At 37.5% G+C, this 18495-nt stretch overlaps 1 protein-coding gene across 1 annotated transcript in view; it reads right to left on the minus strand.

Moving 5' to 3' along the window:
- Positions 1-1650: 1650 nt before the first annotated feature.
- The window catches only part of SMS (spermine synthase), a 40539-nt gene continuing 23694 nt past the window's right edge, over positions 1651-18495 (minus strand). The window contains 7 exon segments of the mRNA XM_067466776.1: positions 1651-6392; positions 8215-8330; positions 12766-12845; positions 13202-13316; positions 14250-14337; positions 14852-15008; positions 15472-15647. Of these exon segments, the coding sequence (XP_067322877.1) occupies positions 6350-6392; positions 8215-8330; positions 12766-12845; positions 13202-13316; positions 14250-14337; positions 14852-15008; positions 15472-15647 (775 nt within the window). The 3' untranslated portion in view covers positions 1651-6349.

Genomic DNA, 18495 nt, shown 5'->3' on the forward strand with positions numbered 1-18495 from the left:
TCCTAGCCTTCTAATTTTCCCTCCTAGACTTGAACGCGCCCCCTTAAGGCAAACCTAAGATGGCTTCTCCCTGTTTCCCTTTCCTAAAATGGATGCCATGGCTTCGCCAGGGCCACTTCCTTAGGCTTTTGCCAGCTAGCTAAGGCAAGGGATTCATTACAGGGGGCTATTCAAAACCATCGCATACTATCACCATTATTCTGAGTGAGAACCCATCTCCTAAATACAAGGAATTATCATTTAGTTTTTTTCAATTTGTAGTCATTTTTAATTTTTTGGCACCTTCAGAATTCATGCCTCAGTATTAGGACTATATTCTGATTACATTTACATTAGATATTGAATATCTGTGAAATCATAGGAAAGTTCTTGGCTTTAAGCCATATATTTGGTTTGTTGGAACCTCAGTGGCTTTTTCTTATGGTAGTAGCTATTGTCCCCTGCGAAATTTTGCATTTTACTTTTTGCCATGTTTTATGCTATATAGTTTGTACTTTATTTTTTGCAATCCTGGTATGGCTTTGCACTTTATACCTATTTCCTGAGGTCTGACTTTACCTATATATCATGCCCTTTTTATCCATGTCTTGTAAATGAACCCATCTCCTAAATTTGTTTTACTTCTTATTCTGGGATTTGCGTTTGGCACTAAATTAAGCTCTTACCTTTTGTTGAGTGTTATTAAGATTATTTTAGGCACATCCTGCCTATCTCTTGGTTTCTTCTGATCATGGGTCAATGAACGGACATGATATTCTTTACTTTGGCATGGGTTGTCATCAACGTGGAGACTGTCACCTTTACCCTATTCACACAACCTCTTTTATTGGCTAGGAGCTCATGGTATGCAGAACTAGCAGGTTCTTTTCTAACAATGGTAAGCTGCAGATCTCCAAATGTTTTGGATTTAAATTCCCATTCATCTCAGTCAACAGTCAATGATAAAGGATGGTGGAAGTTGTAGTTCAACATCTGGTGCACCAATTTCCTTTCACCATGCCTTTGTATATGATCATAAGAGAGCAGCACTTATGAAGTATAAAAAAGTGGCATTTTCATATTGTAATAATGCAAGTACCCTGTGCAAGAACTATTAAGCATCATATTCACACAAAGACCATGTATTGCCATGCAGAATGTCCCAAATTCAATCTCCAGGTGGGATCGGAAAAATCCATCAGAAACTGTAGTGGGGCACTCTCAATATGTGTAGACAACGCTGAGCTACATGACTCAGGCTGGATCTACACTGCCATACAATGTAGTTTGAACTACATTATATGGCAGTATAGATCCAACCCCAGAAGTCTTGCTCTGTGTAAAGAAATGTGTGTTGTCCATGTGCTGCTGCATGTCATTCAATGCTAGCCCTATTTTTCCTTGGGCTTTGCAGTCTTTCGGCAATCTTTTAGGCATAGTGGAAAGTCTGGAGGGCTAAACCACAACCTACCTGGGGCTATGAAGCACTGTGTTTGAGGCTAAACCAAAAAGTCTACATCTGGTTTGTACATCTTGAATTTAAAGCCAGTTTTGAGTAGTTCACTTGATAGGGGTGAAAAGGCAGAATGCAATTTCTGGGTCTGGGGACAATTTGGGGAGATTCCACACACAATTTTAAAGCAAAGCGAATTTAACAAATCAGCCAGCAAAGATAACACAAGCATAATTTTATTTGAGCATTTGTTTGTATTAACACAGTTTATATCACGCCAGCAGTTTTTTCTTAGCCAAATCCAATTAGCCAACATATTTTTTTTAAAGAAAAAAAATCATTACTGGAAAGAAGCAGCATTTAGTGCAAAGAATCAGAAAACACATCATGTCAACTGTCTTTTGGATAGTTTTACATGTCCAGTGAAGCCCTTCTATTCCAATCCATTTCATGGGAAAATTTAAAGTGTCAATCTGTCTTTTTAAAATTGCTACTTAGCATGGAAGTGGGAAAAGGTGAATTTTAATACTGTATATTACAATGATAACTATATATAACTAAGGAATATCAATGAATCTAAAGTGGGTTGTTGTGAGTTTTTCTGGCTGCATGGCCATTTCCAGAAGCATTCTCTTCTGACGTTTTGCCTGCATGTATGGCAGATATCCTCAGAGGTTGTAAGGTATATGATATATAAACCCCATTTTTCTGGTTTCCAACAGAACTCACAACCTCTGAGGATGCCTGCATAGATGCAGGCAAAATGTCAGGAAAAACTGCTTCTGGAACATGGCCATACAGCCCAGAAAACTCACAACCACCGAGTGATTCCAGCCATGAAAGCTTTTGACAATACCAAGTATCTAAACATTTCAATTAAAAGAAGCAATGGAAAAGGCAGTGAAAGATATTCAATTTATACAATTTTGCTATTTTTAACAAGTGTTTGCATTTCCCTCAACAAGTGGCCTAAACAACATTTTAAACATCCAGCCCTCCTTTAACATGTTACTGGTGTTGATGCTAAAAATCAGCTAAACAGAGTAAATAGGGTTGCTAAAAAGTCTGTAAAAAGGACTTCTATGTCAGAGGCTTTGTTGTCTAAGTGTATATCCCCCCTCCCCATACACAAATCAAATTATTCTTGTTTTTGTAGCAGTAGTTTCTTTTTCTTTCTTAATTTTCTTCTTCACAAAACAAATGCCTATGTTTGTGTGTGTGTGTGTGTGTTTAAAAAAACAAGTCAAGCCATCTTGATTTGGGTTACAAACAAAAACAAAATCATCAGGTGGATTGTCCTTTTTGAGTGTAACAACTGTGGGCATTCCATAATCTAGATATGAAGGAGCTGTAATTTCTTACCAGGCTGGAGGAAAATTGTTTCCACTTACCTAAGATGATTGCTATTACTTTCAAGTTATAAGCACTGAATGAACCCAGAACAATATATCCAGCCTCTTTCAGAAAAATAATACACTTGAAGGCATTTTTGCTTCAATGAATTTACTCTAGTGCAGAATAACAATAGTATTAGGTCATATGTATACAACATATAAATGTACGTATACACATAGTGACATCAAAATTGTAAGTCTTTTAGAATCCAATTCTTGAAAAAGTGTTTATTGTTTTTTGAATAAACTGCCAGTTTATAAATGAAAGACATAAAGGATGCTATCTATGAGACAACCAACATAGGGAAATGATTGAATATACATGCAGCCTAGTTGTGTGCCTTGAACTTTAAGGCAAGGGATTTGTGTGCTCTTTCTATGAATATTCTTAATCTAATTCAAGAAAAAAAATTAAAGAGTATTGTATATTTGAATTAGGACCTCAAAATAGACAGGTTTAAATAAACGATGATTCCCTTTTCCCTTGTGATCAAATACCAGATTTGTATGAAGTTTGCTCTTTCCACAAGCAATCTTTAAACTTAGTTTAACAATACAGAGATTCAAATAGTTTATTAGGTAGATTAATAGATAATATAATTCAGGAATTACAAACTGTTAGCATAGCAGAACCCAAGGTGTCAAGACAAATCCCTGTATTTCACACAATGCTATGCCCTACTGCAGAATTCAAAACAAATTGTGCAAAGAGAACTGGACTTTTCACAATACAGCAGGCTCACTTTGTGATGATGGCAAAAAGTCCTTATTGTGCTAGTGGAGAATGGCAGGGAAATATAACATGTTCCCCTCCCTTCCTCTTAAACCTTCTATGGCACCAAAAACTGTCACCAGATGTCTTCACAGCCTTCTAAAACAGATTTTTGGGAGTGCATAGCATACTGTAATGGAGAAAGAAAATCATTTCTCTTATTGGATTTAGACTTAAATTTGGGGGAAGAGCCAGCATAAGTCATCCTTTTACTATTAGAAAACAGAACAGGCAAATGGAAAGCAGCTCCTTTGGGGTTTTACGTTAAAACAATTGTAAAAGTTTTTAAACAATGTTGAATTTTAATTTTCAATCTCCCCAAACTATACAAGGAAAGATGCATTTCTGAACTATTTTAAGGATTTTCTTATAAGTGAATGATCAACCAAGACACAGGAAGATTTTACAAAAATATAATTTCACACCATGTGCAGAAGCAGACTGGGTAGGGGGGAGGGTTTACAAAGGCAATCATCTACGGGATATTCAACATGCGTATGCAAATATAGTGTACGTATGGGCTTTAGGGTTAGTCACATCCATAAGGGTGGACTCAACTGATTGTAATAAACACTTTTGTTTACAGACATGCACAAAATATCAAATACAAAATGCACAAGACTCTCGGGGGCACAATCCAATAGAAACTTCCGCTGCACAGACTACATTGAAATGGAGAGGACATGTCCTGTTCATGTAGATGATTCTGAGGAAGGAGAAGCTTCCTGCACATTGTTTCCTAAGTCACTTGTCTCATCTTCCCTTTTAAATTTCACTCTGGGAATATTAGTTAAAAAGACGTGTAACCAATAGAAATAATTTTAATACATATTTCAGGATCTTGAAGGTTTGGGAGAACAGTGCAAGCCACAGTTTCAAGATGTATAACATTAACAGTATTTTTGTAACATGCCATATCTCCCTATTTGTAATACATATAACAGAGGCTAACTGATTAGAATGATAGCACGTTAGCCACTAGAAAATGCTTGAATCAATGGTGTATGAAACATGCAGTAGTTTGCAAATCTGTAGGTAGGAAGATGAGACATTTCTACTTGAAAAGTCTGCAGGAGAAATCTGTGGTTCTCAGGCATTATTGTACTCCAACACCTATGAGTCCTCATAGGGACAATCAATGATGATAGCAGTCATAGACTAATGCCTGGAGGTCTACAGGGTCCTCTCCATTATTTTACAGGCTAAGATTGACCTGTACTGACAACTAATGAAACCTTAGGTTAGGTCATTCCCTTTAAGGACTGGTCTTGACTCATGTTCATCCAGAAGTGGCAAACACACAGCAATGTGACTGCCTTGCCCCTGCGTTTGATTGTGAATTAATCTGCCCATGGTCAAGGATGAAACCTGTCCTCTGGCTCCTAACTTGCTTCCTTTGCCTACTAATTCAAGAGCAATTGCAACAGCCTCCAATGCTATCAGAGAGCTTGCCACAAGGCAGACAACTACCAGGGTTGACAGATAATACATTGGTCCCTGGCATCATTTCAGAGGACTGCCCCTAACCCCATCACATACCTTCCTTGAATGTTTCTAAAATTAAAACTAAAATGGGCCCCCATACACCTTAAGGGACATGGAAACAATCTTGATATATTTTCAGTCCATCTGGGCTGCTTTAAACCCAAGAGAGATCTTTATTTTACTAAGAAGTGGAAGATGATTTTTTGGCCATTTTCTTTAACTTTTAAGGCTGTTTTAAAGGAACTTTTAAAGCCCACTAAAACAACAAAATTTTGAGAAAAGTCAGTAATGGAAGCAAGGTTTGAGGGTGCCTAAAAATAGCCTTGGGTTACCTGCGGCCTGTAGAATATTTTTATATACGTCTGCAGGGCAGAGCATTCACTTCTCTTCCTGAAGTGACAGAGGGCCTATTCATAATATGCAATTATAGCTTTCTTATTCCTCTCAATCTATCACGGTTCTGACCTATGAAATCCTTGAATTGGCCATTCAGGGAGAGGCATTTAGAATTTCTAAATGTCTCCCTAAAATACAAACCCTAGAATTCCGTAGGATGAAACCATGGTAATTCAAGTGGAACAATAGTGCTCTAACTGTGTAGTGTGAATGGGCCCGGGAAGTAAGCTGCTGCAATTTTGCCAGTTCAGATGATGGCAATGGGCACCTGATAACACCAGATCAACACATCAATTTTAGAATAAAATTCACCATAAAAAAGAACACAAAAGGATAATCTCTTTGAGCTTTATGACATCTCATTGGGCCACAGGGCATCACTATAAAAATAAATCTGCCCTTAAATCCTTTAATGGAAGCACATTGATCATTTAACAAAAATCCACTTGTCTAAACTGAATACTGTCCAAAAAAAAAAAGAAAGAAAAAAGGAAGGGGTTTGCAGAAACTAGAGGACCATGCTGAAAAATTAATGCTGTCTTTTTAAATTGGTATTCAAAGATCTAAAAATAATAATAAAAATGATCACATTCTAAAGGTTCAGTGCATTCAGCAGCTATAGTTCTTGCTGCTAGATCATCTAAGCTGACTTTCAAAAAAATAACACCCTAGCTCATCAAAATATACATTTTCCATTTGCTTTTAAATTAAAATAATAATAAAAAACATTTAAAGAATCCACAAATCGATAGCATGACTACGTTTCAGGATAATCTACAGCATATAATTTAAAGTTTCAAGATGCCAAAACAAAGCATGTGGCGAGTCTACACACTTCATGTGGCAAGGGAGGCATGGAGATCTTGAGCTTCAGACTTCACTCCTCTTCTTCCAAATAGTATAAAATACCCATCTGCAACAACTGTCAAGGAATCCAGTAAATGTTTTGCATTTCCTCAAAAAGCAATTCTCTAACAGCAGGTAGAAAACAGCATGCCAGAGTTTCTCGGGTAAAAGAAATATAGAATAAAACAAATACATATTAACTTTATTTGAAAATAACACTCTTATTCTTTTTATTCAAATTCCAACATTTTCTTTAAAAAAAACTGCAAATGCATTTTGAATTTAAATGTTATTTCATCACAAAATATTGGTGGGGAATTATTCCCTAATGTTTACTTGAGGTTATTTGTTTTTTTTAAAAAAAGTTTTTGCAAATCAACTGCTGAACTTCAATTGAAGGTTATTTCTGCAAGCAGAATGTAAAAAGAGGAAATGTAATTAAAAACAATGCATTTGTGAACATTTCCAAGGCTGCTACATGAAGCATAGACTTCATGTTGCAGGGATAGAACAATCCAAAACTCCCCGCTCTAAAGGTAAACAATGACTCACATTATCCAATTTTAGATTAGAACATGGGAGTCATAGAGGTCTGGAACCCAGACCCAGAGAGAATCAGATCTGAGAACGAAAAGTTGTCCTCGGACCAAATTCTGCCCACCTCTGCGAATGAATAAATAATAATAAAAATAAAACTTTATTTATACCCCTCCACCATCTCCCTGAAGGGACTCAGGACAGCTCACAAAAGCACCCAAAGGTGTAAACACACAAAATTCAACAGGTGCATAAACAATATCACAATGAGAAGAACAGACCACATAAAATCATAAAACCCCATTAGTTAAAATCAATAAAATGCAACAGTAGCTGCAGATATAAACAATTTGCATTCTATATCAGACCATAAAGTGTGAAGTGGAATAGTCATTCAGTCCTCAAGTATAATAATTAAGGATTACTAGACAAGGTCAAAGGGCTGTTTGAAGAGCCATGTCTTCAAATTGGTTCAAAACACTTGGAGAGTAGGGGTTAATTTAATTTCTTTGGGGAGGGCATTCCAAAATCAGGGGGCTACCACTGAGAAAACCTCTCTCTCATCCCCACCAACTGCACTTGAGACAGAGGTGGGACCGAGAGGAGGTCCTTCCTGGCAGATCTCAGAGCCCACGCCAGCTCATAGAAGGAAATGCGGTCTCGAAGTCAGGCTGGACCTGAAGCAAATAGGTTAAATAAATAAACAAATATGTTCGAGCATAACATTAGGTGACAGATTTAATCCATGGCCCATTATATCCAATTTCAACCACTTTAGGTTCTTGTGGGTTTTTTCGGGCTATAGAGCCATGTTCTAGAGGCATTTCTCCTGACGTTTCGCCTGCATCTATGGCAAGCATCCTCAGAGGTCTAGGCGGTCATAGATCCGATGAGCCTGTGGTGTTTTGAAAGTCCTTTTGGCTGCGAGAAATTGTGGGATGGTATCTGTGTCTCTGCAGCGTAGAAGGAAAGTCAGGGAGCACAGTAGATGTGCTTTCTGGTCCTTAGTTTCTCCAATTTCCTTGTGTCTTGGAACAGTTTCTCCCCGTAGAGATGTTCAATGTCAGAAGAAACGTCAGGAGAAATGCCTCTAGAACATGGCTCTATAGCCTGAAAAAACCCACAAGAACCTAGTGATCCCAGCCATGAAAGCCTTCGACAATACATTCAACCACTTTGTTAAATCTACTGTATCTCCTGATTTCTGCCCCTTCTGGTAGAATTCAGCCATATCGAAAGTGGCTTTGAAGGTGATGATGAGTTCTACTGATGTCCTAGAATTTTGTATTTGATATTTATGTGACTGCTTTATAATGTTAGTGTAATAAATATATTTTATTAGCCAAGGATACAGTTCCATGTATGAGGGAACACATACAACTTCCTTTGAGAATTCCACAGGACAAGACAGTCTGCCAAGCTGTTCTTCATAGAGAGTCAAGGCTTCAGTCAGATTGACACAATTTCCCTAACAAATGTATTGGGACAAATTGATTAACAAATCAAACATATTAATAAACACATGTGTTCATATTAATTAATTAAATATATTAAAACAGCCAATAATCACTTCTGCTCCTTTTATTATCTATAAGAACCCCAGAAAAATAAACATATTATTGGGGAGGCATTTGAAGATTGCAGTAGAGATATGTTGTCATAATTCAGGCATAATAAACCATGTACTGTAAACAATTTTATCCAAGAACAAGTATTACCAAATTGAGTATCAGGGCAATACAACCATCCTTATATATCCATGGATATTTAATCCACGGATTCGATCATTTACAACTTGAATATATATATATATATATCCAAAATGTAAACGTTGATTTTGTAATTTTATATAATGTACACCATTTTACTATGCATAGTATATAATGGGACTTGAGCACCCACCAATGTAATATCCAATGGGAGTTCCTGGAACGATTGTAGCACAAATGTACTCATTGTAAGGTAAATGCACTAAAAAGACTATGCAATTTAATATACTAATACAGGGAATATAGAAACCAGAACATTAAGTGAGGAATGAATGATGAATAGCCCAGGTAACCAAAGTATTTTGGTTTAATGTTAGAATATGGGGCCCAAGTGTTTTCCCATGGATTCCACCCATTTTCATCAAAAAGAAGAAGCCCCTTGCCCCTTTGCCTTACAGCTGCTCATTAACCCTAAATGTCTGCTTGGAGGGCTGAAAAGGTCCCTGGAAACACCTAGTTAAAAAGATATTAATGTTAAGCATTTCATAACGATTGTAAAATGCCAAGGAAAGGTTCTGGTAAAGGTAAGGAAGCTGAGCACATGAAATGTTTTAGTAATCTATTATTATCCACAATCTTGCAGTGGTTATTTGGCTCTGCTGCCTTTAACAAAGCATATAATTTAGTCAGCATCAAAATGAATGGGGTAGTGCACAAACAACCTGCATGTGTAATTTGAAAATCACAAATAGAAAACACTGCTAGGTAATTTATGGGACATCCTAGCAGCTCTGTAGCAGTTTAATAGCATGACTAAATCTGTATAATGAGGGGAATATACAGCCTAGCTCTGTAGATTGCCATACTCAATATCCCAGCGCTCATCTTCATAAATGACAAGGAACAAGAGTAGACAACCCAGCAAGCAAATTATAGGAATTAACAAAGAAAATTGTTAAGAGGCTGTATGCTACATCTACATTGTGTTCAATCCAAGAGTTCTTTCATCTTAGGCCGTCAATTATTTCACTGTGCAAAATTTCTTTTTTAAAAACTAAGAAAAGAAACCCAGTAACAATGCACATATTAGGATACTTCACTTAAAACAAATTCATTTAGGCCTCTCATATGCCTGCCTTGTGTTTAAATTTCCAAAACCATTTATAGTATATGTACCCTGATACCGGAACAAAATATTATTTATCAGCTGTGAACAAACGCTTTCAGAAGTGTAAAGAAAACAAGTGAGGTATAGTGGATACCAGGTTTTGATTCCTCACTTGGCCATAGAAACCCACTGGGAATTCTTCTACATTGTAGAATTAATACAGTTTAACACCACTTAAGTGTCATGGTTCAATGCTATGGGGTCCTGGGAGTTGTACTTTTACAAGATCTTCTGCCTTCTCTGTCCAAAAGTACTGGTGTCTCAGCAAACTACAAATCCTAGGCTTTGAGCGATGGCAGTTAAACTGATGTTAAAGTGTGATAATTCTGCAGTGTAACTGCACTCCATATTTCAGAGGAAAGCACATGGGTACAAACACACACAAAGACAAGAATCACAACATCTGGGCCCCGGCCCACACCAAAGATAATTTCAGTATGAAAAAGAAAACTGTTGCTTTCTGAAGCTTCCAGGAGCTATTCCCTTTGCAAACTAGTAACAGCCCACTTGTGCCTTGCTCCCTCACTCATAGGATTTGCAATACAGGAGGTGGCTTTCTCCTTCCAGCTTCATTCCTGGGGGGCTAGATTCATTGTACAGTGGGCCCCAAGAGCATAAAACCAGTCCCTAGACTTCAAGGGCATGGCCGCCTTGCTTCAAATCCCTAACAAGGGGAATTATATAAACACTTTAACAAGATTATTCATGTTTGTAAATGTGCACAAGGAAACTCACAGCTGTCTCAAGAGTACACTGATCAATATTTGTTAAGTTCCATTTTTTGAGGAGATCTGAAAAGACTATCAGGTACTATCCAGCTGCCTACATCTCACAGGTAATTCACTAGATATGCAAAATCTTCTGATTTCTCTCTCAGAGCTAAAATGTTTTATCATCAAGCTCTATCTAGTGGCCTAAGAGTATAGTGCAGGCTACCAGGATATGTTGCGATTTGTCAGGGTTCATTTTTTTCCTGTACCAACTGCTATCGGATTAATGCTATCTGCTCCCATATAGGTCAAGGTCCTTTGTCTTTAATCATTCTTTTAAAGTGTACACATGTTCTGTGTACACTTTGAACTCATATATGCTGAATCTTTTCTTGTTATCCTGAGCTGTTAACACCTCCTGTCAAAACAACTAGATTTATACATTAGAAACAAACTAAGCTAATCCAAGTTTTCAAAAGCAGCAAAAAATGTCGTTCAAAACCATAAGTTGAGCCCTTGTCAAAGTAAAAAAAAAAAGACTTTCTAATTTTGAAAAGGAATTTACAACTCATTTCTATGCCTATTTAGCAATTAAATGGGGTTTGCTTAGGTGTATACAGAACTACCGCCTTGTAGGTTATATCAGACCCTAACCCCAAAGAGAGTATAAAATTGAGTGTTTGCTGCTGTGTTCCTTCTAGCTGTTCCCAATTTATATCCACTCTCAAGACAAATTTATCACAAGAGTTTCTTGGTAAAATTTGTTTAGAGTTTGCCATTGCAATCAATGACACAGAACTGAAGTTTCATCCCATGCCAAGTTTTCAAACTTTATGGGGCTTTTTTGTTGGTTTTTTAAATACATTACAGCTGTACCCTTGGTTCTCTCCTGATATGGTAAATAAATAACATATCCTGTTCCTTAGCTACAGTTTGCACTATCCCATTCTCTTGTCTTGTTTACAGCTTGGCCATGTCAAGAATAAAGTTGTTGTTGTTGTTGCCTTCTTCTGGAGCTGAAAGAGTATGGTCTGTCCAAAGCCACCCAGTAGGTTTTCATGGCCAAGCAGGGTTTCGAATCCTCAAACAATACAACCATTACATCACACTGGGGCCCCATAAACTTAACAAGACAAAATGTCCAAAACAAGCCTTAAAGAAAGTTAATGTTGCTAGGTTTTTCTAAAGTCAGGAACAGGACACGGGCTTTATCAATCTGCATACTTCCACAGCTAGAAAGTGATGAGAGAGTCCCAGGGCTCTTCCAAACAGGCCCTATATCCCAGGATCTAATCCCAGGTTTTGTTTGTCCCATATCATCTGGCAGTGGGGACTCATATAATCCAGTTTAATGCAGAAAACCTGGGATCAGATTCTGTGATATAGGGCCTGTCTAGAAGGGCCCCTAGAGCAGAGGTCCTCAAACTAAGGCCCGGGGGCTGGATGCGGCCCTCCAAGGTCATTTATCCGGCCCTCACTCAGGGTCAGCCTAAGTCTGAAACGACTTGAAAGCACACAATAATTTATTTATTTCTCGCACTTCTACCCTGCCCTTCTCAACCCCCGAGGGGGGACTCTGGGCGGCTTACAAAAGGCACAATTTGATGCCAGCACAACAACAAGATAAAAATAAAACATACATAAACAGTAATTAAAACAGTTAAAACAATCCATTATACATCACAATCCCTAAAACCAATCTAATGCTCAACGTTTGCCAGCTCAGAGTCCGTAAATTCAATTTCACATTGTCAAATCCATCAATTCTAGTCGTCACTTGTCTTTTGTTTATCTGCCAGATTACCCGAAAGCCTGGTCCCAAATCCATGTTTTTAATTTCCTTCTAAAAGATAACAACAATCCTATTTCATCAGCCAAAAGTGGGCCCACTCTTCCCATTGAAATACTAATAAGTTTATATTTGTTAAAATTGTTCTTCATTTTAATTATTGTATTGTTTTTAAGTGTCTTTTGCACTACAAATAAGATATGTGCAATGTGCATAGGAATTTATTCATTTTTTTTTTCAAACTGCTGGCCCTCCAACAGTTTGAGGGACTGTGACCTGGCCCTCTGTTTAAAAAGCTTGAGGACCTCTGCCCTGGAGAGTCAATATCTGTTTGAATATCTTCAGGTTCAGAACCTGAACTCAAAGTTCATATCCCACACCCCCATTCAAACAAACACATTACCCCAATTGCCTCCTGTCTGTAAAAATAGCATACAAGTCCAAGTCTTGCTCCTGAAACAAAGGAGAATCTCAATATTTTTCCCCTAGTACTATATTACTAGATGGGGAAAAATCACTTGCCATACCTGTGTGAAATATTTGCCATCAGGTTTCAAGACTTTCATGGAAAGGTCCAGAATCATCCTTAGAAACTCCCATGTGGAATCTGAAGTAGGAAGAGTTTAATTAGAAAACTACTATTCTCAAAAATGTTGGTAGTAATGGGAACAGGCATCCCGTGGAATACTGCATCGATAAGTGGTAAATAAAACAGAACTGCACCATGCAAATACATGGCATGATCTATTCCTGCATGCTTACAACAAAAGGTCTGAAATTATTTTTCTCCCTACACCTACTACTCATGTACTACCCAAACCATTAATTAGTTTACACATCCCTCCTTATTTCCTTATCTCCCTTAGATGTAAGTAGCTCATTAAAAACAAGGCTTACACTTGAATTAATTTTGATTAGAACCATATCTGCATCAGACAGTTCATAGAGATGAAAAATATTAACCTTCTTCTGGAGATGTGGAGATTGGAACAGCTGTCAAGTCATTAATTACATAGTCAAACATCCTTTCCTCTTTGGCATACCTCTTCAGTACTGGAATGCAATCTTCTATTAGAACCTAGAAAAACAGACACAAACAGAAATAATTTAGATGTGCTTTCCCTGCAGAAACAACTTAATCTGTATATGTAAAATAGCCTGACAATTCCTAATGGTTGTTGCATTGTATTGAACAGCTGTATGGTTGCCTAGAAGCAAAAAAAGCTGATGCCCAATCTGCACACCACAATATTATTGATTCTAAAGATCAGCTTCATGCTCAGCGAGTTCTAGTGTGAGCTTCAATATTAACAAAGAAATGTCATCCCCAACCTCCCAACACAGAGTGGCTTTAATCCAACATTCCCTCAGCACAGCGTAAAGATCCCTATGCAGAAATATGCTGCACCAGCACTATGCAACCCCATGCTGAATAGTAACATTGTGAAACATGTGAGACCCCCAAGGGCCCCCAGTCCAGCCCCTTGCCATGCTGGAATGCAGAATCAAAGCACCCCAGACGGCCATCCAACCGCTGCTTTAAAACCTCCAGAAGGTGCTGTTGTGAAATATGTAATTGCAATACACAACTGCAAAAAGATAATGAACATCATTATGCAATTCCACGTGCATCATTGCCAGCAGATTGGGTCCATTATATTATGTAAAATAATTTGCCATTCATGTAGTGAGTCTCATGGACATGTGTATCACAAAAAAATGCTGATTGTACAGATTCATCCGCTGACATCTCCGCTGACATTTTAATTTAACAACCACTCTTTGGTGGAAATGCAGCAAGCTGTCTTATAAATGCCATGGATCCCTCTAGCTCAGTAATATCTAGAAGTTGCTCACAAGAGCTACAAGACTTTTAGCACTGACAATATTAAAGTCAAACAGACCATAGCACAAATAGAATGAATTCTTTTCAAAAACACATTGCCCAAATAATTTACACATCTTGCAAATAATAATATTCCCTGCTTTAAGGAAAACAAAATCAAATTACCTGATAGCATTCTCCTTTCAGATTGTCCAAGACATCTCCGCATGTTTTTCGCATGAATTTTCGACACCCGTCGATCACCATTTGGTCAATGTTTTTGATAATAGTTAAGAATCAAATAACTCCTTTTGTCATTGTTGTAATTTTTTTTTTTATTTCTGACGAAGTAAGGCTAGAATTTATAAAAATTGGGAGTGATTACAACTGTAAAGCTGTTCTAGTTTTTGTAGAATTTCCCCACAAGCACGGACATAATGATTTTTTTAATTCACTAAGCACAAACCAGAGTTTTTAAAGATTTTCATTTGATTATCAGCAACAGCTGTTGCTAAATTTTAAGATTCTTGCAGAACCCAATTACTAGTCACAATTTAAACAACTCACTGACTCAATAAATGGATTCACAGGTGGATTTAGGTCATAAACATAACAATACTTTACTGAAACTATTCTATTCAACAAGATTTAAGATGTACATAGCAAAATTTGAGTTAGTTCTAAGAGATGTCAGCACAAATCACTAAGAGTTATTTACCTATGGCAAGTTTTCAAAATATCAAGGACAGGATGAATTTTTTAATAGATCAGTCACTTATCAAAAGGATATCTCTACCATGGTGACCATCTTTGGTTTCAATTTGACTATTTCATACAAAATTCCCCCATCACCACCTCCAAGAATGAGGACTTCTTTGTCAGCATAGTCTTCCTTTCCACTGCCCATTATAGCTTGAGTATATGCCAGGTCACTCTCTGCCAGATCTTTAAAAAATACAGATATTAGATAGATAAGTACATTAAAAGAGGTGGATGCCAAAAAAATAATATAAATCCATAATGACTTTGAGCTATCCTGAAAATATTTACTTTTTAGGATGCGTGTGTGTGTTTGAAATGGAATCTACATTGATCAGAGCAGATATTCCGATTTGATTGAAACATCTCTTTGCGTCTCATACATCAGTTTCCAAAGGAAAAGAGAAGGAACAAGAGTAATCCCAAAGTTCTTTGGAAGTCCTCGATTAGAGATCCAAATATGCTCTCTCAATAAATATCCTGGTTTTGCCACCTACTCAAGACTCCCCAACCCATCAAAATATCGGGTGAGACATGTTTCAAAGATTTACCAAACTGTAATACTTGAAAATGGTTTAGAATATCACAACTTGTGTAGACTGCCCCTACAAAAACTGAAATTCTATGACATGAAGACTGCAGTACTCACTGACATCCCCACTGAGGATAAGAATATTTCCAAATTGTTTTGAGTGTAAAATTTTAATATTCTGATAAGGTGACTCTTCATCATAGACAACTTCATCGATATCGTATTCCACCAGTCGCCCATCCGCTGTGGGCCAGTATCTGTCAATGGTATCTCCTCTCACAATGGCTGGCAACCTGTGAACAAAAAGATAAGGTATACAAAACAAGAGCAACAGTCACAGATTTAAATTTGTGTGAATCGGCAAAAGGGGTATTCTTTCTTAAACTGGAGACTTTAAAGAACTTTACTTGCATAAGTTTACCTAATAACCAATCTGTATTTTAAGCAATGTATTGTCAAAGGCTTTAATGGCGGCAATCACTGGGTTGCTGTAAGTTTTTTGGGCTTTATGGCCAGGTTCCAGAAGCAAAATGTATTTTATGCATTTTCCTGTCTGATTACTGATTCACCAATATATTTGCAGCACAGTGAAATTTAGTGGATACCCAAAAAAGCTTTCAACACAGATAAGTAACATGTTAGGTGTTTTTGAAACTAACGTTATTAAAATGCAAACATCCAAGCAAACTTATGTTTTAATTTTAGGGACACATAAGTCTGATAGCTCTGCCCAAGTTGATTTTACAAATGTAATTTCCAGATTGCTATGTAAATATGGAAATTGCTACTTTTTTGGATATGAACTGTCAAATCATTTCTAAAGAAAGGTGGATATCTGTGCTTTTGCATTACAATGCCTTCTAAAAACAAGAATAATGATAAAATTAAAAATTCCCAGTTCCACCATCTCAGGCATTGCCATATAATCCAATTCAAAGCAGATAAGCTAGATTTTATATGGCAGTGTAGATGGGGTCTCAGCCTCATAAGAAAGCAATGGCAACCGGTCCTTTTGTGAGCCTTCATGTTGCCCGTCATCTTATGGCAACCACATGAATTCCAAGACAAGGAATATCTGAAATACCATTTTACCAATTTGCTTTAGGGTTTCCCTAAGTCAGAAATGACTTGAAAGCTCTCAGCAGCAATGATCCCACTTTTCTGATAGTTCAATAGTTCTTAAACATGATGCTTACGAGACACTAGAGGGCAGTACCTGACCATATCAAGTCCAAGGCTCAAATTATTTTACTATGAAAATTAATGTTTGGTTCTCAGCCTAATAATGATTATAATTTGGAGGCAGTAAGTACATTGTAACTGCCTCCCATTTTAGGTATTATTTATGGCTGTGCCTCAGCATCTGCTTATTGGGCAGAAAATTACAATTGCACTCATGCCCTGCTTGTGGATTTCCCATAAGTAACGGTTTGGTCACTGTCAGTAACAAATCAAGATGAGACTGACCTTCGTCTCATCTAGCATGACTTTTCTAATTTATCTAATTTCAGGGTTCCACCCAATATCCAGATTTTCATAATATTTCCAAAGTCAATTGGAAAGGAACAAACAGGAGAGTATACACTGCACAAGAGAACAAAATGTTAAGGACACCCACAGGAAATTTTGAACCACAAGCCAAAGCTACAAATCCCATTTATATCCTTGGATGGGATCACAATTAAAGTGGAATCACAGCCTTCCAACTGGGAAGTGAAAGAACCCAAAATAATAACAATGGAGAATACCCCTATCTCTTTTAAAAAAAAAAAAATCAGTATAACAATGGTAACAATGGGCTATTTTGCACATTCTTAGGCACAGTGCCAGCTGCACCTAACAATGTAAATACAATAAAACTGGTTTATATACCAAAATGAAGATCTTATTTACACAAGCATTTATCCCACTAGGTGTATATTATCACTGCTACATTTATAGGCCATCCAGATGTCGTAAAAATTTCCAGCATTGTTTGATCAGCAGCAGAAAACTGCATAGAACAGGAAACTGATCTGCTGTGTTATTTAAAGTGAATGTTTCCCTGTCCTATGGGATATACATAAATTATATTATGCAGGGATGGGAAATGTTTCTTGAAAATGTACATTGTATGAGACAGAAGTTGTGTCTCGTACAACTCCAACCTGTCCTGCTTCCCTCTCCAACCTCTAAAGTAGTGTGCATCAAGAATTAAAGCAGTTTGACACAAGTTTTAGTGCCACAGTTCAATGCAATGGAATCATGGAAATTGTAGTTTTTAGTCTTTAGCCTTCTCTACCAAAGAGAACGATGCTTGCCAGCATTCCATAGCTTTGAGACATGGCCAATAAAGTGGTGCACCCTTCATCAGCCTCTTCACCACAAGAAGACTGTAAATCTAGGATCCAGTTGCACCATTTTAAAAAGAATATGTATCCATACTTCCGGCCCTTTGATATACCATATGTTGTCTTCATTTATGTGGGGAGATATATGTTCAGCAACTCCACATGTAGGATTACAAGAGATTCATTTCAGCTGGTGAGCATCACTGATGCAAACTGCTGAGATGAATATGGAGGACATCCTGTCCTCTGACTCCCTGTACTTCTTCGTCTCCCAGAGGTGATGTAGTTCGATCTCAGCTGCAATGTATTATTAATGCAAAGTGTTGTCTTTTTAATCTTCTTTAAAAGAAGCAGTGATACGGTTGCTTCTTTATTATCTTCACCTGAACATCAATGGGTCAGTATGTTTCTGCGGACACTTTTGGTGTTTGATACCATTGCCCATGTAATCAATCTTGTGCTGGTCAGTGACCGTAATAAAGTTTTGTATTGTATTGTATGTAATTAATCTGGACTGCCTGAGGGGTTTGGGAATTGGGGACACTGTGCTTCAGTGGTTCTGGTTTCACCTCTCAGGTGGGCTTCAGATGGGGGGGTTCGAGTTCAGCTGCTCCTCAAGAAAGGAACCGTTATGTGGCATCCCACAAGGTGTCTTCTATCCCCAATGCTCTTTAACATCTACACAAAACTGCTAAGATGATCACCTGGAGGCATGGGGCATTTATCAGTATGTTGTTGACACCACAGGCCATTTCTAATTGGCACTTTATATTTTCTATTGCCGTATTTCAATCCTCCGCCTATAGAACGC

The sequence above is a fragment of the Anolis sagrei genome, chromosome 3, assembly GCF_037176765.1.
Source record: "Anolis sagrei isolate rAnoSag1 chromosome 3, rAnoSag1.mat, whole genome shotgun sequence".
In the NCBI taxonomy this organism is placed as follows: Eukaryota; Metazoa; Chordata; class Lepidosauria; order Squamata; family Dactyloidae; genus Anolis; species Anolis sagrei.